This window comes from Pollicipes pollicipes, unplaced genomic scaffold, assembly GCF_011947565.3.
Source record: "Pollicipes pollicipes isolate AB1234 unplaced genomic scaffold, Ppol_2.1 Scaffold_4219;HRSCAF=4965_pilon_pilon_pilon, whole genome shotgun sequence".
NCBI lineage: Eukaryota > Metazoa > Arthropoda > Thecostraca > Pollicipedomorpha > Pollicipedidae > Pollicipes > Pollicipes pollicipes.
This window is the reverse complement of record NW_023596448.1, coordinates 8,276,413-8,302,144: the sequence shown is the minus strand read 5'-3', so window position 1 is coordinate 8,302,144 and position 25,732 is coordinate 8,276,413. Positions and strand designations below refer to the sequence as shown.

The 25,732-nt window shown below is 57.7% G+C and overlaps 1 protein-coding gene across 1 annotated transcript in view; it reads left to right on the top strand.

Annotated features, from left to right (window-relative positions):
- LOC119095756 (transducin-like enhancer protein 3-B) overlaps window positions 1–25,732 on the top strand; it is a 64,516-nt gene that overhangs the window by 19,917 nt on the left and 18,867 nt on the right. Inside the window, exons 5-11 of the mRNA XM_037218611.1 lie at window positions 14,448–14,510; window positions 17,518–17,592; window positions 20,015–20,095; window positions 20,945–20,974; window positions 21,856–21,964; window positions 24,094–24,207; window positions 24,494–24,522. Coding sequence (XP_037074506.1) covers window positions 14,448–14,510; window positions 17,518–17,592; window positions 20,015–20,095; window positions 20,945–20,974; window positions 21,856–21,964; window positions 24,094–24,207; window positions 24,494–24,522 — 501 coding nt within the window. The remainder of the gene's footprint in view (window positions 1–14,447; window positions 14,511–17,517; window positions 17,593–20,014; window positions 20,096–20,944; window positions 20,975–21,855; window positions 21,965–24,093; window positions 24,208–24,493; window positions 24,523–25,732) is intronic.

Sequence of the window (25,732 nt, the reverse complement as noted above, 5' to 3'; positions counted from 1 at the left end):
GTACGTTCCCGGGTGGGCGGCGGAACGGCACACAGATCGGTGTCCAGCCCACCAGCGTCGCCGGCCGGACATTGACCACCACGCGTGGTCAAGGAAGGGTGCGTGCCGGCCGGCCCGCCGGAAGGTTGAGGGTGGACGAGCATCAAGGTGCCGCCAGCACAGCTCGGCGCCAGGCGGCTCCGCACGATCTGAGAACAAGATCTGATCCGAGATCTGAGAGCATGTGTTGACGAAAATCGGTCACTAGGTCACTAGCCGGCTATTCACTAGGGGCCAAGAGTTCACCGTCCCCTGGCGAATTTTTGTTAGGGTCAGAAACGAGAGATGATATTGATGCACCATCTTCAGTACATTTCCGTACATCGCCTCTGCATATATTCTCAAAAGAGACGTTTCATGTTGACTATAGGTCAGACGCGAATTTGGCTTCACCTCCGGGCTTGAGCATGAACTATGAATGTTGCCAAACATCTTTGAAACTTTACACGTATGTTTTTCGAGGTATTTTGCATTCCTGGGTGTTTTTGCACTGCATGGGTTTGTTCACCTGCCAGTCTGACTGGTAAGATTGTTGCTGATGTGTTTGTGTGTTGCGGCGCAAGTGTCTGCCTCCATTGACGATGTATTTCGTTCCGCTGATATCCCCCGTTGTGGGTGAAGCCACATTTCAGAGATAGGGGGGGGGGGCAAATCTGGATTGGAGGGGTCAAACTGGAAAAAACTGTGTGTGTATGGGGGGGGGGGACATTGAAGGTAACTTGACCTGAAAGTGACATTATACGTGGGAAAATATGAAAACCCTGGGTACGGCGAACAAAACTGAAGGAGAGCAGAGCCCATTTTGGCAATATTGGGAGGCGTGTCCTCCTCAGCTCTCCCCTCTCATGGTATTTCGCAACACATGAGTGTCACCAGCTATAGGCGACACTCATGTCACGTGTAGCTGGGTATCGCACCTGTCGTTGACACTTTGATCATAAACAACGGAACCTCGTTTTCGCTGTTAGGGCTACCACTGAAGCTGCATGACGTTGCCTTGCAACAGATGTGCCTTGTGTCTCCGGTGACCCGCCGTCCCTCAGCGATACCTGGATCGCCATAGACTTCAGGCGATATAGGCATAGGTCACCGCCATTTGTGGAGGGTTCAGAGTATTATCCAGCCGGCTGGATGAGGGATGAGACTGTTATCAAGACGTCTTATGGGGAGGGCTGTCAGTAAGCAGATTCCGCTGTTCATGCGGTTACATAACGCCGAATTGGCTCGACATGGACACAAGGGTGTAGTTTTCTATTTAGCTAGGGGCTTTAGCCTGTCCCCCCAACTGGGGTTCCGGCCCCCTCAACTTTGGGGACAGTTGGCCAAATCTGATATGAAACCTGTTTGTCGGTATGTTTTGGGAGTAGGTAGAGTTTTTCACTGTTCAACCTCTTGGTCATCTTGTGAAATTACGCCCATGCATGGATACAACGGATTGAGAGTCCAAAGTTCAGAGCTCTCTTACGTGTTTCCCTGGAATTGGTAGCTGTCAACATTTAGTCACGTACATATCAACACATGCCATGAATTTGATAACGAAGGGGCACGTGCGCCCGATGAGTGCTATATGCCCACACCCCCTGTTTATTTCTCAAAGTGCCTGGCTGGGGCGCATTCCTAACTGAATAGGAAACTAAACCCTCGCCTTAGGGTGAATGCAGAACGCCGTCTTAGGAAACCAGCACCGACTTGGGAGCAAAAAGGTCAAATGGTGTCCTGATTTTTCGTAACTCAACGGAGTTTGCATCCTTTTATAGAGGAGTTCAAAAACATTTCGCCTTTCGTTAAAGTTCATCCGCTTTGTTCAAGTCTAGACTCGAGATACATCACTTCCTGAAAGACTGAGGATATCAGGGAGCGTGGCCCGGTATCCCCCTTTCCCCCGGATCCGCCTTTGATTTCATCTCGCAGAAATCGCCGGTGGTAAAACACCACGTGAAACACGAGAACCTCGATCTTGAGTCAAACGGCCGGAATTGCAGCCTTGTCGAGACTTACCTTTAGATACATTACTGTCCACAAATCTCTCCAGAATGCTGACCGTCTTCTTGCCGTCAAAGTCCGGTTTGACCATTTGAGAAACGCCCTCAGTTCACCGCCATACGTCCGTCGACGTCCGTGGCGCGTCGCCCGGGCGGCGGCAGAAGTGGTGCGTGACGCGCCGACACGCGCCGCCTGTCGTCGCGTCGCTCTCGACGTTTGGCGCGCCCACCGTTGTGCCGCGGCACGCCGCTATCGGCGCCGACGCGCGCCAGAAATACCGGCCCGCGCTAGCAAATAAAAATAAGGGCTCGCCACGTGGCGGCGGCGGCGCGGTGGAGACGGTCGTGGCGCGCGCGAAATAATTAGCGCGGTCGGCGAGCGGCGCGCGGCGCGCGGAATGTGAATAATTTAACAGCCGTCAGGTGTTGTCGACTGGGAAGGCTGATTCAGCGCGTGGGGAGAAGGGAGGGGGGCGTCTGTTTATTTTCCCAGCCGTCAGTCGGCAGGGGCTTTCATCGCGCCAACAAATTGTGCCAAACGATAACAAACAGGCTGGACGGCGCGACGTCTGTAAACCAGATGCCGGCGCGGCCATAGGTAAATATTATGCAAGGCGTGGTGCATTCCCGACCAACGAGTTAAACCAGCTGGGATGTCGCCCTCCTCCCCCTCCCCGTGATCTGATGGCCGCGCAGGGGCGAAGGGGGGAGGGGGGGGGTTCGCAATCTCTCTGGACTGCCAGCGTCGCTGATACCCGTGTGGACACCCGATCCCCAGGCCTGGGGACGGCGAACCTCGCCGCTGCCGCCGCCGCTCGCGCCGGCCGTCTTTGTTTGCTCGTCCGCCGCATGATGTGACGATGTGCTGACCGCGGGGTGCCCGCCTCTCGCTGCCGGGGGCGGTGCGGCTCCGAGGGCGGGGTGACCGATGGGGAGGGCGCCGCTCGGAGGATCTGCTGGCGGGGGCGAAATGCCCCTCCAATTTGAGGGGGGATGGTGCACGCAGATGGGGTTTCCGATCTTTTTTCAACATGCGGGACCACCAGGGAGCAAATTAATATTATGGGTCATACCATAAAGCTACTGGCGTTTTGCTCATATCTTCCTGGGGCGACGAGGGGCCGATGGTGGCCACTCTGACGTGAATGCCCTGCGGGCTAGTATCCTGCCGTGACACGAGCCAGCGGCAGACCGAGTCCCGTGCGGGGGCCCGATGGATCAGGAGCCAGCTAGCGGTTGTCCCGCGTCCGGCAGTGGTCCTCGGGGAGCGCGCCGCGGACCAGCGGCGGACCGGACCGGACCGGCGGCGGACCGCCACCACCGGCAGCTGACGTCGATCGCGTTACTTCCGACGGCCGTCGCTTCCGACGGCTGTCGCTTCCGCTCGCGGCGGACTTCCGGCGCCTCGCCGACGCCGCTATTACGTCCACTTCCGCTCCTCTGTTCCGTCTCTCTCCGCCCCGCCCGACCGCCGGCGCCGCGCCGTTTTTACCTCCGCCCAGCGACACTGCGCCGAGACTGTCGACGCCGCAAAAACTGCGCCGCTGAAGTGGCGGTGCTGCTCTCGGCGGTTGAGTGGCTTTTTGCCGGCGTTTGGAGCGGGGTGGCGGCGGTTTTTTTGCGGCGCAGGGTCGCCTGGAGCGTGTTAACGTCGACTGGGGCCGCTTGGCAGTCCATACGTCAATGGCGGCGTCACGGCCGGCAGCCATCGCCACCAAATACGCTGTTTGTTTTGCTTGGTCGCTCCAGATGGCGGGCTATATTAACGGCGTAACGACGGTAAACAAATGCGCCTCTTCTCGGCCTCTCACCGCTGGTGGGGTTTGCGGCCAAGACACACACGCGCGCGCGCGAACTGGAGCACACACTGACACCGACGGGCGCGTCGATGTACGCCGAGGGAGGGAGGGAGGGACGGAGAAAGAGGGGGATAGAAAGGGAGAGGTAGAGAGGATGAAAGTGAGGGGGGAGGCGAAAAAGAAGGGGAAAGAAGAAGAAAGGAAACGACAGAAGCCAGGGAGGAGAAAAAGAGGGAGAGAGGGAGGTGGGGAGGTGGAGGTAAGGAGGAAGAAGGACTAAAGGAAGGAAAGGAGAAGGAAGGAAGGAAGGAAGGAAGGAATGAAGGAAGAGAGAGAGAGAGAGAGAGAGAGAGGAGAGAGAGATGAGAGGAGAGGAGAGAGAGGAGAGAGAGAGAGAGAGAGAGGAGAGAGAGAGAGAGGAGAGAGAGGCCTGGCTGGTGGAGTCATCTTGAGCAGACAGATCGCTCAATCCTGCTGCGTCTAGTGTCATTCAGTCGTGAAATACGATGCAAATATCCGGGCTATCAACTTGAATGCTTCTGGGAGGCCCATCCCAACTATGCAAGATCTTCAGACAATGTTGACCCACGCCTAGTGGCAACTACTGAAATCTATAATCCCGGAAAAATGGCTGCGAGAAGCCCTACAAATAGCCGCGTCTCAACGCGAAGGATGCGCTAAGAACATGACCATGTTCGCCCACGTAGTCTGTCCACTGAGTTGCCTAAGCTCCGAGCCTGTCAGCAGCGGCCCGCAGGCTCCACCGTGATGTTCGTGGCCTGCTAGCGATGGGGCTCTAGTTGATCGCGCGTGCGATCGTCTAAGACGCCTAAGTGGTGCTCGCCAGGCCAGAGTTTATGCTCGGGATAGCGCCCGCTCTCTCGCTGTACCGAGCCCCGGATGTACTTTGTTGAAAGCCATATCATCAAACACTTGCGCCTGTCAGTTCTTTAAACAAAGGCTCGGCTGTTGTACCGTAAAGCCGTCGGAGGGAGCGGCCACGCCGCTGCGAGTCGTGATACCAGTCCAGCCTGGTTCAAATGACGCAACGGCTTCAAACGACTCGCCACCTAATGCAGCGGGTGACTCATACACGACCGCTACCGCAAGTTACGGCCGACACTTGGGCTGGCGGGCAATCTCCATTTCGGCATGAATGTACACACGGCTGACGGGCGGATCCCCGTGGATTAGAGCACGTGTTGCGCTACATCCGACAGCCTTGGTGACGCCGGGCTCGTAAGCGCGGTAACCTTGGCGACGGACCACCAGCGGTGCGGCTCAATCTTCGGCGGCCCTTTGACCTGTCGCCAGCTGAGTAACTGCGCCGTTTTCTGGGTGGTATCTCGGCCGAAGCGGCGCGTCGCCCATCGACGACATCCGCCGACAGAATGGCCAAAGTAACGACTGCCATCGACTGGGCGGCCGTGCGCAGAACCCGGCACCTCAAGCGGAAGATGAAGCCACCCAAGATCAGCAAAGCCGTCAAGTACGGTCTGGCTTTCTTCAACGGGCTGTTCTGGGGGCTGGGTCTGCTGCTCACATTCGCCGGCTCCTACTCCATCAGCTCGTCCGACACCGCCTCCATCAGGCTTACCAGCGTGTTCTCCATTCTGCTCAACATCTCGGTGACACTGCTGCTGGTGGGGTTGGCGATGGTGGTTGTCAGCATGGCTGGCATCCTGGGCTCCCTCCGTGAGAACCTGCAGCTGCTGCGCTTCTACCGGCACTGCATCGTCGGCTTCCTCTTCCTCGAGTTCGGCCTGGTGCTCTTCTGCTTCACCTACCCCAACCACGTGGTGGCGGTGGCCAGCCGCGACCTGCCGCGCGGCACTATCGTCACCTACCTAGACGACGCCAACATGCAGGACCTGATGAACTTCGTGCAGCGCCGCTTCCACTGCTGCGGCGTCTCCGACCAGGGCTTCCTCGACTGGTCGCTCAACATGTACTTCAACTGCAGCGACGCAAATCCGAGCGCAGAGCGTTGCAGCGTGCCTTGGTCCTGCTGCCTCGACCCCGATCGCTCGGCCATCCGCAACTACGCCTGCGGCCGCGACGTGCAGCGGCTGACCGCCTACGAGGCCATGCACATCATCAACACCGACGGCTGTATCACCGCCATCGCGCACTGGGTCATTCAGCACTCGCACATCGTCGGCGCCTCCTTCATCGCGGTCGCCTTCGCTCAGGGCGCCGTCATGTACCAGTCGACGCGCATCTGCATCATACTGGAGCGGATGCGTCCGCCTGGGTCGCAGCCACCGGCGCGGCCGCCGCTGTTCAGCAAGGCCATGGCGCTGCTGGTGTTCAGGTGGCTGACGCGCCGGCAGGCGCAGCCAGATCCGGAGGCTCCGTCGCCGGCCTCGCAAGAGGAGCGTCGCAGGCAGCGGATGGAACGAAAACGCCGCAAGGAGGAAAAGCGCGAGGCGAGGAGGCGCGAGGCGGGGGAGCGCGAGAAGCAGGGCGAAGAGGATGGCCAGTCGGTGAGCGGCAGCTCGTCAGGCTCCGAAGAAGACTAGCAAGGTCTTGCAGAGAGGGACAGCCGCTCGCAACCTGAAGCAGAATGCCACCTCGGACTTCGGTCAGTGAAGTGAGAGGTAACGGACCTTTTTTGTCCAGCATCGAAAAGACTGAAGAGCATGTCATCACAACGGAGTCCGGTACCTTGGTTCCGCGTGCGCTGGTCGGAGTGCACGAGTAGAGACATTGAGATTGCGTGAAGAACCAAAGACCATCCATTTCTTAGCTCCTACCAGACTTCGAGGGAATTCTTATCATTCACTGCACCGACGCAGTCTTCGAGGCCACACGCGTCATCAGCACCGACGACTGCGCCTTCCTCTACTCGTCAGATTCTGGTCACACCAGTACGCCGGCGACCAAGGCTGACCACACCCTGGAGCGGAGTAAGCAACAGGGACGAGTACTCTCGCCAGTCTTGGGTGACGGCGGTTCAATGAGCACGAAACGCTCCAGATTTCAGTGAAGCTACTGCACCGAAATAGACCCACCCGCCGCTGATGGCATCGGATTCCGATGCGATGCCGAGGAGGCGAGCTCATCTGCTTCTGGTGATCAGCACCGAGCATCGACTCCCAGGAGTGATGCTGTGAACAGCGAGCATCGACTCCCAGGAGCAATGATGTGAACAGCGAGCATCGATTCCCGGAGCGATGCTGCGAACAGCGAGTATCGACTCCCAGGAACGATGCTGTGAACAGCGAGCATCGACTCTCAGGAGCGATGCTGTGAACAGCGAGCATCGACTCCCAGGAGTGATGCTAAGAACAGCGAGCATCGACTCCTAGGAGTGATGCTGTGAACAGCGAGCATCGACTCCCAGGAGCAATGATGTGAACAGCGAGCATCGACTCTCGGGAACGATGCTGTGAACAGCGAGCATCGACTCCTAGGAGTGATGCTGTGAACAGCGAGCATCGACTCTCGGGAGCGATGCTGTGAACAGCAAGCATCGACTCCCAGGAACGATGCTGTGAACAGCGCCCACGAGTGCCGGTGGGTGACCAACTGGCCGAAACACCAAATGAGCCTACTCTATCACTGCGGGTACGTAGACCGATGCTTCGGCTATCACTCCAGTCCCACAGATTTGGTGCGGAGCGTAAACGGGCACCGAATTCCTCTTTGAAGCAGATCGGACTCGTTTCCACTCCGAGCTCTTCGTCGAAGCAGGCCGGACTTGTCACCACCCCGAGCTCTTCGTCGAAGCAGGTCGGACTTGTTACCACCCGGAGCCCCTCCTTGAAGAACATCGAACCTGTTACCACCTTGAGCTACTCGTTGAAGCGGATCGAGCCTGCTACTACCCGGAGCTCCTCGTCGAAGCAGATTGGCTTCCAACTGGCTCTGGGCTTCGCAGATTCAAGAGGGGTGCCTGGAAGACTTCAAACCAAACACACGTGTGCGAGAAGCAAGGCGAACCGGCTGCCGCGTCTTTGCCACCCCTCCTGTCAATGTCACGGCACAGCAGTCTGCCGCACGGCGCCTGGTCCGGTCAGCACCTCGGCTCCCCCCAATGCATAACGTTCGGCTCGCGCATACCACCACCGCCGGTGTTTTGTCTCCCGTCGGCCCTCTCAGCGACAGTGTCTCTGCAGCGGTCCACGGCTCCGGCTCCGGCCGTGCACGGCTCCGTCTCCGGCCGTCCACGGCTCCGGCTTCGGCCGTCCACGGCTCCGGCTCCGGCCGTGCACGGCTCCGGCTCTGGCCGCGCACGGCTCCGGCTCCGGCCGTCCACGGCTCCGGCTCCGGCCGTCCACGGTTCGGGCTCCGGCCGTCCACGGCTCCGGCTCCGGCCGTGCACGGCTCTGGCTCCGGCCGTCCACGGCTCCGGCTCCGGCCGTGCACGGCTCTGGCTCCGGCCGTGCACGGCTCTGGCTCCGGCCGTCCACGGCTCCGGCTCCGGCCGTGCACGGCTCCGGCTCCGGCCGTCCACGGGATTAAGCCACATTCGGGAGTATTTTTATGCAGCAGCCCGCTCGAGGGTCGGCTCCGGCGGCTCCGGCGCCGAGTGCCGCTCAATAACCGGACCGGGGCCGCCGCTCACTGTCATGCGATTGTCGTCCTGGCGCGGCCTGCATTTCAATGACGTCAGAGTGCGCCGCGGCTCGGCGGAGAGCGTGGCTGGCCGCGCCGACCGCCGCCAGCTTCTCATGCGCCGATGCTGCTCCAGGGTCGTCAGAGGCGTAACCAGAAGGAGGGACGGGTCACTGACCTCCCAAGCCGATGGCCGCTGCTTTTCCGCCTGTGTCCTGATGTAAAGACGGGCTCAGCTGCTGCCCCCCTCCATCTGAGGCTCCTGGGCGCGCGCCTGCCCGCCGGTCACCGCCGGCCAAGCGTTGGACGGCAACACTTGACACCGGTCGCCGGCGCGCGGTATTGATCCAATCGGGGGAGATCACCGCGCATCCGGCTGTTTTTCTCCGCAGAATTCGTGTCACGTGCGGGATTTTAGGCGGAACAAAGGAACTCTCGGGCTGCGCTGCGGACGCATTCAAACGGACGCTTCTCGAGCGAAAAGAAGCGGCAACTTGGCTGTTTATCGCTGGCCGGCGCATAGGCGGTGTCAGGGATTTTTCTGAGGAGGCACGACCTGGAGGTTTCCCTTGGATCCGTCTGGACCTACGTAAGTGCAGCCTCAAGGGGCTGTTCGCGATGACACATCCAGGAAGCGTCGCACAGACGGTAGATAACTGCCCGCCGAAATGGCCTAGCTGCCACCGCCCCTGACTGCGTGTATTTTTCGGCCGGCCGGCGGCAGCGGCGGAATGGCTTTGTTTTGCAGTCCGTCGTGGAGTGTTTGCCGCCAGCGTGAGGCCGCCTCACAAGTTCATAAAGTTTACAATGTCCGCGTCTGGGGAAGGGGCGCCCGCCGTCGCGGGACGCCTGTTTTTGCCGCTTTATTAAATGTCGGACGCACGCGCCGAGAGCAGGCCCCGTTAGTGAGATGACGGGAGTAAGTGGGGAGGGGGGGGGGGGCTTGATGGCGGGTGGCGAGAACATTGATCGCGCTATGAGGGACATTAACCCAAGCACCGACAGGAGAGCGTGGGGGGGGGGGGGCGGAGGGCGCATCCACCCCTCCCCCCCGAGATCACAGGATAACTACGTGTGGGCAGGTGTCTAGAGGCAACTCCTGCCAGGTTTAAGTTGGTGCGGAGCCCCGTCAGTGCGAGCGATAATTGGCCGGGGGTGGAGGGGGGGGGGGGGGGGGGGCGCAGGAGACGGTCACTGTATTGATGAACAGGAGGCTTCAGGAGATTAGAGGTTACGCCGGTTGCATAAGGCGATGAGAAACGACGGCGCAAACCGGTGAATGGGAGTTGGGTCTTCATTATTGGACCGGGTGACCGCGATCCAGGTGCCAGTGCCTACACCATCATGTGAGCGTTGTGGCCAAAGTGGAGCCAGTGAACGGACGAGTCGCTAGACAGCTCACTCGAGCCTTTTCTATCCCAGTGTCAATCCACGTCTTCCTGGAGTACTAAACATCTGTTTATGAGGCAGTAAAGGTGTTGTGAAGTAGCAGGAGTAAGGTACGGAGCTCATCAGATACGGGATTATGAAGAAGATGATGCGACCATGTATCTTATCTGAGTATGAAACGTTTGTTTGCACCGTTGCTGTTGTGACATTTTCGTGTTGACGGGCCTGCACTGTTTTCATGAAAAGAGCCGAGTCGTGATGTAGCTCACGTGATTTAACAGCATGTGCTAAACACCCGCTGAGCCTGTTCATGCGGGTGGAAACAGGGCTCGCGGCCAAACAATCAATGGCTGATCTGGCTGGTGCCGTGCGAACAACGGTCGTAGGCGAATAACGCCGGCGGAAGCTGGCGGGGCAGGGTGCTGTGATGGGGTCAAATGAGAAATGCCGAAGTTGTGCTGATGCCGGGTGTTGAAGCATTGCTTAGGTTGTGCTCACGTAGCCTCCGCCGGCCGACTGCCTCCCAGTCGTGTTGTAGCGATACCAGGAGAGGTTATGTAATCTCTGCTTGTGGTTCGCGTGCATGAAGCTCGGTGCAAGAAACTTGCCTTCTGATGCTGTGTCTGCACTGAATGATTACTGATAACGGTTTTGGCCAAGCGTGGTTATTCACTGAGTCGGAGATATACATCTGATGGTGGCTTAGGAGCCACGCCAGCATTCTTCACCCGTTTTGATGTAAGTATGACGATGTCAATCGCGGCAGTAGCGCTTTTGTTTGTTCTGAGGCTTGGATAATAATGATGCCCACCATCGTGTGAAACGCCATGGATTACTGCCAGTTTAATTCTCAAGGAGAAATCAGCCGTGTTGTTGCTATGAGACTTTCAAGACTTTCGAGTTTTTGCCTGCATGGGTATGCTGTTCCGGACTGCATGGATACGCGGCGGTGCAGTAGGATCACAAGCAGCGCCTGCAGCCTTTCCAATACACCCATATTTGGGGTATCCATCTATCGAGGGGATTATTCTCCGAACCATCAATATCTGTAGTATTCCATGAATGTCATGACAGACGTTCTTAGATTGTTCTAAGCTTACGATCGGTGGTAAATATTCAGTGAAGTAAGAATACGAGACAAAGCGGCTTCGGAGAACTATAAATAATAAATCCAACCGACCCGTAACATCATGGCGCCTGTCCGGACTTTGTTTCTGAAGCGGAGCCTAGAAAAAAACGAGTGACCAGTCTTCCAGAGAAGACGATCGCCGTCCAGTGATGATAGCCTTCCTCACCAACAAGTCGCCGGATGACGCAACATCGGCGCTGTAAATCAAGTGGCTAACCTCTGGACACTAACGGTTTTCTCTAAACGAGCGGTCTGAAAGCACTTCGTTTCACGCCGCCAAACCCAGTTAGTCAACAAACACAGGCGCTGGAGGCGTCTTGGCCGCAGCGGTCGTCCCCGTCTGCATCGAAGTGCTGTCATTTCAAAATACATGAGCCGACAGGAATAGCAACAAGCAGTCACGCTCCGCTGTCATCGCTCACAGCGGTTAGCGTTGGCATAACGCTCCGGTGATCTGTTTTGCTAGCCCGCCGTTCATAAATCGATCAGCGTGCGCTGTGACGTCATAAGTTATTCTTGCGTTGGAGGTGGGACTAGCTTACTTGATGAAGTGGGAGGGCGTCGAGGTCGCATCCATATATATTTAATTTTGGTTTTTGTTTGGCCGTGATGAATGACGCATAGTTTGGCCTAATTGCTGGGTGAGATAATGAAGCTGCTATTGCTCTATTTTGGCGGAGGCAGCTGAGGTGGATCTAGGAGAGGTACAAACGGGGCTTCGAACTGGTCAGGGTTTTTACGGGATCAAGGCCACACAGTTCGCCTTTCTCTAAACAGTTGGCGCTCAAAAGTAATTTGAACAAAATTCTAGAAAAATAGCGTCGGAAACATAAACGTGATCCCTCAAAGCTATACCCGGAAGTAGTGTGACTGGATCAGCCTTTAGCTCCTTGGTTTTGTCTTCTCCTGAATCTACCGCTGATAGGAGGTCCGTTTGGTAGCCGTAAAAACGTTTGCAAATTTGGGCCTGGAGAAGTTATGGCCATGGGAGGGGATGATATGCATTGCACCACTTTGGGCTGGCCGGAGCCTGACCTCTGCCCTGACTCCACTGACCCCAGAGGAGACAAGTGTCTTGCTTCGTGCCGAGATTCTCTTCTCTCGTGCAGGATCCAACCAGCGCGTGCTGCCACCTGTTCACAATTTTTGGACATGTTACATGTTCGTTCACATAACTGATCACCGGGTTCTTCCACATCATTTATCACCGGGTTTTGTTGGCTGCTGCTGCTTTGTTGGCCACTGCTGCGCGGCTGCCGCCAATTTTTCAGCCGTCACCACATCACCAAAGGCATCACCATCGCCCAGTCTGTTCTCCTCAGTTCACCATCGCCCAGTCTGTTCTCCTCAGTTCACCATCGCCCAGTCTGTTCTCCTCAGTTCTCCGGTTGTTTACTTGTCTTGTCTGTTGAAATTGCGCTCATCTGCAGCCTGAAGCATTTAAAACTTCATACCTCACCAGTCTCTCACCTATCCGGTACCCACTCCAGACCCCGGACCGACTACTCACTTCTTTTTCTTCCATCCCGCTCACTTTGCTTTCAGTTGCCTTGCACTTCCCCACCCATTCCACGCTCTTGTCTCGCTGAGCATCCACTCAGCCTTTGTCATCCTCACTCATCGTGCACTCCGCTCTCCCTATTTCACTGCCGACCTCTTCGATGTATCACTGATTTCACTCTTACGTACACCTCCTTGATCTATTTGCTATTCAGCGCTCCCCTCGATACTCTCTTAATCGTCCCTTCCAATCTTCCACGCATTTTTCGCGACTTTGTTGCATATCCCTCAATAATCTCGTGCTCAACTTTCTAAAACTCATTCTGATACATCCTCTTCGGCCACGACCTGAATTCACGCATGACAAATCATTATAGCGCAATACTTTCTCACGAATCTCTCACCAGCCCTCACTTATGACCATTCCTTATCCATTCCCCGTCCATTCGTCACCCGTCCCTTCTCCACTCGTCACCCGTCCCTCATCCATCCCTCATCCTTCCCTCCCCCACCCCCGCTCGTCCTCACCCATCCTCCCCATCCCCGCGCCTCCGATCACCCTTCCGGCCACTCGGCGCGAGCCGGCGGTCGTCGGTTTCGACGCGAGCCGGCGGCCGTCGGTTTCGGCGCGAGCCGGCGGCCGCCGATTATTTGCGCCTATCGATCAGCCGAGGTGGGCCGACGCGCGCCGTCGGACGCTCGAGAGATGGCCCCCGCCACGTTCTCGCCGACGACGACATCGACGAGGCGCAGGGGGGCAGCGCTGAGCCACGCGGGAGCGGGCCGACCGCTGACGTCCGGACTAGGGGTATGGGAGGCGAGGACGCCGGCTGTAGAGCGGTCTGCCTGCCCAACGTTCGTACTCGGTTACTCTGTTTTTCTTCGTTCTCCGCGTTCTTCTATTTTTGCTCTTCTTATTTGCACACAAAACACGGCGATCGCATCTCGCGATGTCGCGATCGTATACCCTCTTGTGATGTTATACGATCTGAAATCTTACCATGCGTTGTTGGGTATTGGGTTCCTGAGTGATGGGTGGCGTATAATGAATGTCATCATCTGTATGTCTACTGTAGCTTAGCTACGTCATTGCCATAGCAGGGACGGGAAAAGACTTGCAAAATTATTCATGTTTTGACCGCAATGCTTCTGAACTTTTGACCGTAAAGCTTTGGCTTTGACTTTTTAAACGATCTAGGTTGAAGAATCAAGCCTTTGGAGGATTCACTGTCAATCACTGCGAGTCATGTCACGAATCGTAGCCCCACCATTTAGAGCTGCAGCTATACACGCCCTGAAGGGAGCAGCTACTGCGGACCTGCAGTTTTACGCTGTCCTGAAGACTGGTGCGGGCTCGACCGAAGACCAGTGCGGATCGCGCCGTTTTCAAGCAGCGATGCCCGGGACCGCCGCGCCGGCGTTGCCGACGCGGGGCGTGTCAGAGCCGTGTCAGTGTCGTGTCAGAGCCGTGTCAGTAGGCAGTCGGACATGCGGACAGACGAGCTGCGGCGGACCCGACCGTCGGCCGCTGATGGGATTACGGTGTTTTTGCCGGACGGGCGCCCTTCGGCCCGAGCTTTCGTCTATCGGCAGCGGGCGGCGCAGTCGCTCGTCGTCCCCCTCCCCCTCCCCCCTCCAGCGCGGCCGGCACTGCGCCAGGCGAAACTGAGGCGACGTGGGGCAACCCGGCACACATGCCTGACCTTAGCAACCAGCTGCAGTGGACGGTGGTCATACACGGCACGCCGCGTCGTGCTGGAACTTTGATGAAGCTGTTCTGCCCTTCTCCCCCCCCCCGCAACCTGGGTGTTCCCCTATTTCCAGATCTATGGTGGCACAGTTATAAGTCTTCCAACTGCTGTGACGCACGTCCCTGCCCCCCGCCCCTCCCTTTGTTTCTAAGCAGCCCAGTCCGCCTGTCAGCTCCCCTGCGCCGCCAGCGTGTTCCAAGTGTCGGCTGAAGATGAGGCCGGCGCTGGCGGGGCTGGCTCCCGTCTGACGCTGCTGTCATGGCTCCCGTCTGACACCGCTGTCACGGCCTCGTTTCAGACGGAGATTGCCAAACGACTGAACGCCATTCTGGCCCAGGTGATGCCCTTCCTGTCTCAAGAGGTGAGTCGCTGGGGTCGGGCTGATCATGTGAGTCGCTAGGGTCGGGCTGATCATGTGAGTCACTGCAGCTGGGCTGATCATGCGAGTCGCTGAGGTCGGGCTGGTCATGTGAGTCGCTAGGGTCGGGCTGATCATGTGAGTCGCTGGGGTCGGGATGATCATGCAATTCGCTGGGGTTGGAATGATCATGTGAGTCACTGCAGCTGGGCTGATCATGCGAGTCGCTGAGGTCGGGCTGGTCATGTGAGTCGCTAGGTTCAGGCTGATTAAGTGAGTCGCTGAGGTCGGGATGATCATGTGAGTCGCTAGGGTCGGGCTGATCATGTGAGTCGCTGGGGTCGGGATGATCATGTGGGTCGCTGGGGTCGGGATGATCATGCGAGTCGCTGAGGTCGGGCTGGTCATGTGAGTCGCTAGGTTCGGGCTGATCATGTGAGTCGCTGAGGTCGGGATGATCATGTGAGTCGCTAGGGTCGGGCTGATCATGTGAGTCGCTGGGGCCGGGCTGATCATGTGAGTCGCTGCAGCTGGGCTGATCATGCGAGTCGGACATTGACTTCATTGACTTCATTTGTCGTCCGCCTCATGAAGTACCCATTGACACGCAAGTAGCTGCTAGGGCCGACAGTGCAGGCTCGCCATGGTGGAAGTAAAACCAGTAAACGGTGTTTTTCTGGTGGAGAAGGTGGGGATGGAATCAGACTTGATCCTCCGAGGGTCCCCAGACAAACCCCTGAATACCCGGGAAAGTGCTCCGCGCTGGTCGAGATTTACTTTCCAAAAACATTGGATAACTTGCGCATTGTCTCTTCCAATGCAGTGCAAATGCCAACTCGAGCTCGGCTGGCGGCTTGATCCGGGCTTCCCTCTATCTCAAAGCCTTGGATTCAATACACATTGACTGTCAAATCTTGCCTGCACAATATCTCGCCATTCTAGTGTTTTTGTGCCTTATACTTTACGAATGATTGCCCTCCCCCTTCCTTGAAATCGGTCCGATCAAAGCTGGGCTGGTGCCATTTCCAGGACGGAGTTACGCAGTACCCCAGTAGGCATATCCCTTACCTTCTACCGAACAGTTTCCCTGTCCCAATTCAGTTCAAACAGATTTTGAAGACTCGCTAGTCTCTCTAGTCAAGTGGAACCGGGTCACGACGCAGCGGGTCATTCAGGCTCATCAGCTCAGGTGACAGCCAAGACTCGGCGCCGGGTGACATGAGGACTGGCTCGGGACGGGTGACATGAGAACAGACCGAGGCCGGGGTGACATGAGGTCAGGCTCGGCCGGACGACATGAGGACAGGCTCTGGTCCGGTTGACATAAGGACAGGCTCGGGCCAGGGTTACACGAGGACAGACTCAGGGAGACTGCCCCCCCCCCCCCCTGCCACCGTCGCGTTACACAGTGGCGCCGTCCGCTATCGCGCCATCCGAACTGCTCGCGGGCCCGCCCGCCGCTCTGAATGTTTTATGACGCGTGCCACGGCCAGGGCTATCAGCGTCACAAGTGGTCAGGGGGGACATGACAGCCACGTCCGAGTCCTGCGCCCCGTCAGAGGGGACATGACAGCCACGTCCGAGTCTTACGCCCGGTCAGAGGGGACATGACAGCCACGTCCGAGTCCTGCGCCCGGTCAGAGGGGACATGGCAGCCACGTCCGAGTCCTACGCCCGGTCAGAGGGGACATGACAGCCACGTCCGAGTCCTGCGCCCGGTCAGGGCGGACATGACGGCCACGTCCGAGTCCTACGCCCTGTCAGAGGGGACATGACAGCCACGTCCGAGTCCTACGCCCGGTCAGAGGGGACATGACAGCCACGTCCGAGTTCTGCACCCGGTCAGAGGGGACATGACAGCCACGTCCGAGTCCTACGCCCGGTCAGAGGGGACATGACAGCCACGTCCGAGTCCTGCGCCCAGTCAGAGGGGACATGACAGCCACGTCCGAGTCCTGCGCCCGGTCAGAGGGGACATGACGGCCACGTCCGAGTCCTACGCCCTGTCAGAGGGGACATGACAGCCACGTCCGAGTCCTACGCCCGGTCAGAGGGGACATGACAGCCACGTCCGAGTTCTGCATCCGGTCAGAGGGGACATGACAGCCACGTCCGAGTCCTGCACCCGGTCAGAGGGGACATGACAGCCACGTCCAAGTCCTACGCCCGGTCAGAGGGGAGATGACAGCCACGTCCGAGTCCCGCGCCGGACTGGAAATCGGTGTTATGTCCGAGCTCCCGGCTGCAGCCGAAATTATTGTTTGTCGAAATTTGGAGCGCCATCCGAAATCGCTGCTGAACGTGTTTTCAGAAATTTGACGCGTCCTGATGTGTGTGAAGTGTGGCCATCACCGCACCATGTTCAGTGGTTCACCTGTCATCTGTATGGCAGTCTGATGACTCATGTATCCCATAATAGCGCCGGCGATGGTACACGAACTGATGGCGTCATATGGACTCCAGTGATTCGATGATTTGGCGACAGGAAATAGTCTCACCCTCCCCCCCAACACACACACATACACACACGGGTGGTGCAAAGGCCACGGATCACGTTGATGGTGCTACAAAGCTCTCCTTACATGAAGCAAGGCTAATTAACGTAAAACTCGGGTATGGTGACGGACAGCGGCGACTCACTCCTATTTCTCTCACTCGTTCGCCTTTCTTGTTTTTTTTTTCCGGCACCGTCGGCTAAGGTAATCTCAAAACATGTAGCCTAATTGTCCGGCTATACACTCAATGTGCCTCCTATGACGTGGCACGAGCGCAAGCTATTCATGTTGTGCACAAGGCGCACAATATGTTGCTGACATTTTGCTATTAAACTATGATGAAATGAGTGAGACAGTGACAGCCACAAAAAGCGGAGCATCTACAGATTTCAAGTAATACAGTGCGACTCGTATGGCGTCATATGACGTCACGTGACATGATGCGACTCGTGAGATGTCACGTGACCCTGTGTGACGTCATGAAGCTGGTGTGACGCGTCGCCTCGGTTCGGCAGCACCAGCAGCAGGTGGCGTCGGCGGTGGAGCGAGCCAAGCAGGTCACCATGGCCGAGCTGACCCAGATCATCGGGGTAAGCAGCACCCACGTGACCCCGCACCCACACAGTCCGGGGACGATGAGCCTGCGCAGCTGTGTAGCACATGTTCTCGTACTGGGTGCGGCCGCTCATTTCGCTGGGGTCTAGCTGTCGCTTGGTGTGGGCTACAGGAATAAAAAGGACTTAAAAGAAATATAGTTATAGAGCGTGGTCTTCTTAAAATGGGTTGGACCGGACTTTAAAGGATGTGCGGAGGGCTTGGGGCAATGAGCGTCAAATGGCATCTGTTAATTTGCATGAATTTATCAGCGTCCAGAAAAGGATTGTTGTTGCGCGCAGCAGGGACTGTCTGTGTTCGCGTGCAATGCGACGGCGTTCCTTTCATTGTGCACGTCCTGCCTTCCACCTCTTGCCCGGCCTCGGTTGTGAAGGCGACCAGAAAAAGGCGATCGGGGGTCAGGGGGGGGGGGGGCCTGTTGCCGCGCCTGAGACTGAGGCCAGGGCCGAAGAGGGCCACCCACACGGCCCGTACCAGGGGCGCACCAAGAAGAAGCTCTCGCCCTCGCTGTGCAGCAGTGAGGACAAAATGCCCAGGGGGGCCTGATATCTCGTGGCGCTTGCCGACAGGCAACGGGTGATAAAGGGGAGTGGTGACTCACGTATGCGTTTTTTTCCGAACCACTCTTTCGACACAGCTTTTGGTAACTTTTTCTGGTAACAAAGCTTCGCCCTACCTTTTAATCTAGCTCCTCTTCACTGTCCTCTAAAAGTTAGGCTCCGCACCTCAAGCTTCATACGTTTTTAAAAGCCAGGACCACCCCAGCTTGGAGCGCTTCTGCCTGTTGCTAGATGTCTTGTCAAAGGAAACGTCCAAACACTGGTCGAGTAGCCAGAATTGCCACGGAGGCGATAAAGACATACACCAGCTGTTTGCGCTGATATTGAGTTTGGCACTGCGCTGCAAGGGGGCTGGTGGCTTTGATCGTCAATTGCCCGCAGCTCCTGGATGGCTTGTTTATTCAGTTCAGATTGAATTGGCCTCCAACAAGGTCTGTATTATGTAGCGCTTGTTTCACTGCCCGATTGCAAGAGAGCCTGTTCGTCTTCCGTAAATTTAGCTCACACTAACAGCCGCCGCGCGTGCCCACCCAATCAGCGCGTCGGCCCTCGTCGGGCTTCTGCTTCGGCGCGGCGGCGGCAGCCTCGACACGTTGTAGTGGCTTTTAATCATCTCCGCGTCATTAGCGGCCGGGTGCGGCGCCCGCCGGCCCGGCCGGCCCGGCGCCGCAGTCGGGCCGGGCCCGATCGATGCCGTACCTTCAGCTCTAATCACCGTCAACATGTTTTTCCGGTATCTGGTGCGGCGCTAATCATATATGCATTGTCGTCTGCACGCCGCCCGACGGCGAAAACACGTGCCGTGCGCTCGTGGCGCGCCGCGTAATTCAGACGCGTTAGGCGGCGGCGGATCGATGCAGGCGCCGCCGCGGCCGAGTTACGGCGCCCGCTGCCGAATGCCGGTCCTTTGTTTGAGGGCCGCGTGTGACGCGTGCGCCGCCACTGCCGCTACCGATCGGGCAAATCAGGGCGGACTGCGGCCGCTCGTGAACGGTGTGTCGGCAGTGGCGCGTCCAGGGCTCGCTCCGGGGCGGGAGGTAAACGGGGGTGGAGGTGCGGCGAGGGCGTGGTTGTGTCGTGCAGAAGTTGTGGCAGAGGGAGGGGCAGGTAGCACATCAGGGGACAGTGGGTAAGGTGGGAGAGGCTGCACGTCGAGCGCGAGATGTCAAGGCATTGGTACACTCAATCTTTCGCACCAGAGGGGGGGGGGGGGCAGGGGAGCAGGGTGTGGCCAGGCTGCACCGTAGGGCTGCGGCGGTGCCCGCGCCAAAGCTGGTTGGAAGTATGTGCAATCTGCCTGAGAGTGGGTCCGCATCTGGGTCGCGTCCCTGGGCTCGCACAGTGTACGCGGGCGCCGTAGGTCCGTCTGCTACCAGCCGACGGGCCCTGGGGTCTCTCTGTGACGACTAGAATGACCTGTAATGATGAAAGAGCCACCTCGTCGCGAAATTCGCGCCTGGTCCCGGCGCACCCTGTGCATTAGCCGTATTGGACGTACGTCTTCTTATGGTGCGACCAGCGGAGCTGCTCGCACGAGCGTTGTTCTGGCCCGGCCAGCTGGGGAACCTAGCTAGCACGTCTGCGGCGAGGGGCTCCCTGTCAGTCTCAGCTGGGGAGCCTATCTAACACGCGCGCGGTGAGGGCCTCCCCGCCGACCCCCAGCTGGGCAGCCTAGCTAACACGTCCGCGGCGAGGGCCTCCCCACCGGCCCTCAGCTGGGGAGCCTAGCTAACACGTCCGCGGCGAGGGCCTCCTCGCCGGCTCCCAGCTGGAGAGCATGGCTAACACCCTGCGGTCCACCCGTCACAGTAACAAGTAACATGAACGTACATTTCAGCTGCAAAGCATGAACGGATCAGAGAAGGACCACGAGCTTAAGATGGCTGACCAGCTAAGGCTATTAGCAAAGCAGATCTCGGTAGGTGACGGCGCTCTGGTGGCTTAAGTGTGTTTGTGTGTAGTTTGGCGCCCAAGAGTTGGCTGTTGCAGGGATATAAAACCTCTTGGTTGCACCTCCTGTCCGCCTCAGTGCTAATGTGTGTTCAGGCTAAAGCTACAACGCGGCGCTGGCACGTGCGCTGCTTTCTTAAGGTGTCGCTGATGTGACACGCGACAGTCTCTCAGGCCGACTGCAGTTGTGTTGTACGGGCTTGTGGACAGATGTGGCGGCGGCTGTGCATTGTTTCTGTTGGCTGAGGAAGTGCGCCAGGGCTAATTTGCTTTGGTATGCTTTGTCCGTTTTTAACCTGCTTATTATTTCCATGTTTTTATACCTGCATGTGTTAGCTGCACCGTGCATTTTCCTGTCTTACGTTGAACATTTCGCAGCCGAAACTCAAAAGAGTTGGCTTGTTTGCTGCCGAGGACGGGGTGTCGCCTCTCCAGACCGGACTGTCCGTACTGGTCGTCATTTGATGATTGCGAGCGTTACGTGCTGACGGCCGAGTGTCCCCCGTAATGACGTATGTCAGACGATGACCTGCGCAGAGTGTCCAGACTAAAGCTGCAGACTAAAGCTAGTTGCCACGCCCTTCACCTCAACTGCCGTGCCTCTGGCGCCCGTCGCCCGCCGCCGTCTCAGGCGTCTCCGTGGCGCGTCACATTCCTCAGTCGTCTTGTTGGGCAGTGCTCATATTTGCGATGTCGTGCAAATTTCCGCGCAGAACTTGACGTTGTGACAAGTGTGCCTCGGCTCATGTTGCCCCCCCCCCCCCCCCCCCCCAATGCGTCTGAGACACATGCGAACATCCTGCCGTTGTCGTTTCAGCCTCAAAGAGCAGACCTGCCACGACTTTTGGTTAGTACCGGCCACGGCTTTGGCTGCGACGCTCAGCATGGGGGCCGGTGCTGCGTCGGCAGTACGCGCATGCGCACCCGCCCGCACGCGCATGCGCCGTGGCGTTGCAGTGTCGCACGCTCTCACCCGACCGTCGAATCCGGCCGTATCCTCGCTTCGCGCCGGCAAGCCCTGCGTATTGTCGCCGGGCAGGGCAGGCCGCGTCCGGCCGCCTCCCGCTGACGCCACTGCTCTGCTCGCCTGTTCACCTGCGCCGCCCGTCTGGGTGTCACCCTTGTCACCCCGACACGCGCTGTCGGGAGCTAGCGTGCCTGTCCGCCCACTGTCCCGGTGTCACGCCGGCGCGCGCTGCTTCCCGGAGACATCCGCCGTTCGCGAGCTCGCGCCGGGTTGGGTCAGTCTCCGAGTGTACAACCCCGGCCTCGGACCACCGGGTCTGGGTTCACCCTGAGCGCTCTCCGGAGTCGGGGTCGCAGCCGGATGCAGCTTGTCTGCCATGCAATCGCCGTGTGGGCGGGCGTGTACTCTTGAGCTTGTCAACGTTGGACACCGGCCATCACTCAAGGGCTATCAGTTATCGGGAGCTGCTGATCAGTGCAGCACGCTGCCATGGCAAACAGATCCAGCTGATTTGTTTACGGGAGGACCTTTCTTTTGACACTGTTGTTGTGCAATCGACACTGGTGTCAAATGCAATAGCAGATTGTCAATGCACAATATCTAGCACCACGACTCCTTTCAGACCGTGTTCTGTGCATACACTTCTTAGGTCATTCCTGGATGCGCGTCTGGCAAACGCGCGAAATTTACCCGCACTGTGCGCTGAGTGACCTTGACCCGCGCTGTGCGCCGAGTGACCTTGATCGGTGCCTCCGTTTCAGCAGCAGATGCACGCGCAGCAGATTCCGCATAGCCACGCGCCGCCACTGACGATGATGCCCCACCCGGGCCTGGCGGGTGCGCCGGGTCTGCCGCCTTCCACCGTCGCCAGTCAGTACTGCCGCGCGGCGCGATGGTGCTGCCATATTGTCGTGTTGTGTTGATGCGTTGGTGCGTTTGTGATGTGATTTACTAACACCAATTGGGGACTTAGGGTTTGTGGGCTCGAGGTTCACAGCCTTCCTTGTAGGTCATGTGAGGTGGCTGGTGATTTACCATCGGTGCATCGAACACTGACCTATGTGAGGCCGGTGGGGGATCGCTTCCCAGAAGCCTCGCTTACCTGGCTGGTTTTAACGGGCAGTTGACAACTGACCTATAGAGCCAAGCTGAAACTGGGGCGAACGTGGCCCCGGCAGTCCCTGGTTAAAATTATCCGCTTTTGTGTCATTTCTTTTGTGTCGCTACTGTAGGCATGGCAGCGGCTTGGACGCAGGCACCGATCTAGGCACGCGGTGCCTGAATTTAGGCACGGCGCCGTCACTGTGACTGCCCAAAGTTGCGACCCTAGTGCCTAGCCCCTCACGGTACGTGTGGTGCTCAGTCCATCGCGTGTTGATGCGGCGGCCAGCTCTTACCCGTCACACGGTGTGTTTCGTCTAGCCCTCATGGCGAAGATTACTGGCTGGTTTAGTGGTCTGAGATTCAGCATTGCGCCATGATCAGCCACCGTTGAACTCGCTTCGAAGCGCTCTTTATCAGTCTCTTTTTCGAACGCGCCTTGCTTATCGTCACTGTTTTCTTCTGCGTTGCTCTAAACAGCTTCAGTTGCCGTCAAGTCGTCAGTGTACGCTATCCCCAGTCAAGTCTGCACACGGAAATATACGAAACTCTGTTCTCCCGACGATAAGCACCCTCTCCCTATCATAACGTAACTGCTGGGAGGGCGGTGTCTAGCCAGATTGTCCCCCAAACTCCAGTCTTATATCTCCAGTCCTGATAGGTCCCCAGGATCTCAGATGCGTGGTCACACCCACGCTCACCCCGACTCCGTCCCTTCGCTCTGTTTTCCTGCCGCGTCATACGGTCGGAGGTGGCCTGCCACAGCTGTGAGCGCCCCCCCCCCCCCCACTCTCAGGTGTGCGTGCCAGACCGCGTGACCGGGCCGCATTCCGCGGCGGGGCGGGGCGGGGCGGGCCCCCCGTGTGGGCGGTCACCGCGGACCAGCTGGGGCGGCCCGCGCGAGGGCCTACCGCAACGAAGGCCGCCTGGTGGGATTCCACTGAAGTTGCCTTGGATTGGGAAGTGTAATAACGGAGGCGAAGGTGTCTGCGCTTGAACGTGAATCAAATATTACTGTGTTCGTGCCGGTTTGCTAGCCGGGCTCACGGATCGACCGTGAGGAGGATAATCAGCCCTTACTGCGCAAGCGCAAACGTTCCCTTTTATTGAAAGGGTATGCTCCACATTTAACGGTATTGAAGCAGCACCATATATGATGAAACAAACTCATTTATAAGCATTGACATGCTTTTAAGTGTAGAAGGTTGCTCTTAACAATACAACGTATCTATTTAGTAGATGTGCTCTTCAAAGCAGCATTGTTTGGTTGCACCATCTTATCTTGCGCAGCATTGGTCGAGAACCAATTGACGGTCGTTATGTCTGGAAATTGTGCTCACGAACGCCAGATATGAACGACTTGGCAATCATACTTTTCTTTGACTTGATCGCTGGCTGGCCAATGGAATGACAGGATTTAAGGAGTGTTGTTATGGCGTCATTGATGCAAGGGTGATCTTGGAATAGTCTGCACAAAACGGCTTGCACATCTTTGTGGGCGTGTAGCTCAGACACTAGAGCGGTTTAGGTCTTGAGAAGGGCAGGGCTGTGAACTGCCCAGTGATCTTCAAGTTGTCTATTTCAGTTGAAACCCCCATACAAATGTGAGACACTCCCTCTGAGCTTTGACGTAAGCGGCTAAGATTTAAAAGTTGAGCCGTCTCCTGCAGACAAATCGTCAACACGGCGGGGTGTTCCTCATCACTGACTGATCACATGCTCGGCCTGGCTGCCTCATCAAGCCATGACTCATGAGGCCCAGCTGCTACCCCCAGCCCGGAATTGCTTGTTCAACAAACCAACGTCGAAAGCCACTGCGCTGATTGGTTTCCGATCCAGTGGACGGCACAGCGCGGTGGTCGATGGCGCGTGTTGACTATTGAACTCTGACCCCGCAGGTCTGCTGGGGCTGACGGGACTGGCCGGAGGTCAGGGGGGTCACCCGACGGCGATGGCTAACCCCAAACATGATACGGGCCGCGAGGAGTCCAAGACGTCGTCAACCGTCACAGGTCAGCACCCCGGGTCAGGGGTCGTGTGGTCAGCGCGGCGCACGTGAAATACCGGCAGCTACATCTGTCGCGACCTGTTCGTGTTGCTGTAATGTTTCGCCAATCACCCTTGTAAGTTCGCTGACTGGAACTGGAAGAGATTGTGACAGGTGTTTTGCCACCGTGCCAACACCGTCGTGTGGCATGAAAGCCCACGATCATGTCCGGCCATCACGCTCACCGCAAGAAAAACGGGGCGCTCTGATTGGCGCCGACGGCCTGACGTGACCTTTGCTCTGCCTGGCAGGTGGCGGTCTGAGCTCTGACGACAAAAACGTACGTATTCGTCCTGCATCGATCCCGTCTCGGCGTTGATGCCGGTCCGGCCTATGCCCATCTCCAGCTCACTCGCAAATGTTGCCTCACGCTCACCATCCAGCCTCACTGCCCCCCCCCCCCCCCCTCATCACCCCCCCCCCTCGCGCCTCCCCTTATATGAAGCGCCCAACGTGGCGACAAGTCCATGCCCTGGCGAGCGGACGTGCTGACGATTTGGTGGGCGCGTACCCGCCCGAGCGCGCGCGCGCGGGCGGCCACGCGCCAGTCAGGCGCGCGCAGGGCGTGACGGCTTCCAGCGGTGCGCCAACCGCGCCTTAATGCCCGGCCCATATTAATCCATTGAGGGCGATCGCGGCGTTAATCGTGGCGGTGCGGCAGTGCTGGGGCCGACATCAATAACGGACCGGCGGCGCGCCGGACATGATTCAATTACGCGGCCGGCGGGGGGCGCGGACCGATCTGCGGCAGTGTCCGGGTGCCCGGGCCAAGCGGGGACCGCGCCGACCGGGTATAGCGAGAGGAGAGAGATGAGAGAGAGAGAGAAGAGAGAGAGAGAGAGAGAGGAGAGAGAGAGAGAGAGAGGAGAGAGAGAGAGAAGAGAGAGAGAGAGAGAGGAGAATTGAGAAGACATCACAGAAACGTTGATGGGGAGGGAAAAGAGCGAGATGGATGTCAAAGGGAGGGAGACATGAACGATGAACGGCGAAGAATGGCGGGATAATAAGACAAATGGAGATGTGTGAAAGACGGCACGATAAGCAAATGGAGAAACCGGACAGCAGACTACGGGGTGGGAATACCAGTAATAATGCAGTGCGTAAATCACCGCAGAAAACAAAGGGAAGGGTTTGCATCAGTAGTCTCACAGAAAGGCAACTACTGAAAGGCTGCATGGGCCTGACATACATTGCACGTCGCTGTTTATCATTTTGTGCAGGATGTCGTTCGTTGCTTAACCGATATTGAGCAAAGGCGCGCGGTTGTGGAGTTCGCAAAGTTCTCCAGGCAGTTGTCGCGAGCAGCGGATGAAATAGACGTTGGAAATGGAAGATACAAGCGAAATTGGCAGGGAAGGGCGATTGAAGGGAGGCACCATGCTGAATGCGGGTACCCACAATCTGTTTGACGAAAACATGCGATGCCTGGCTCGCACCAGAAGATAATCCCCATTTAGGCGCACTATCCCAAAATCCCATTCTCTGCGTGA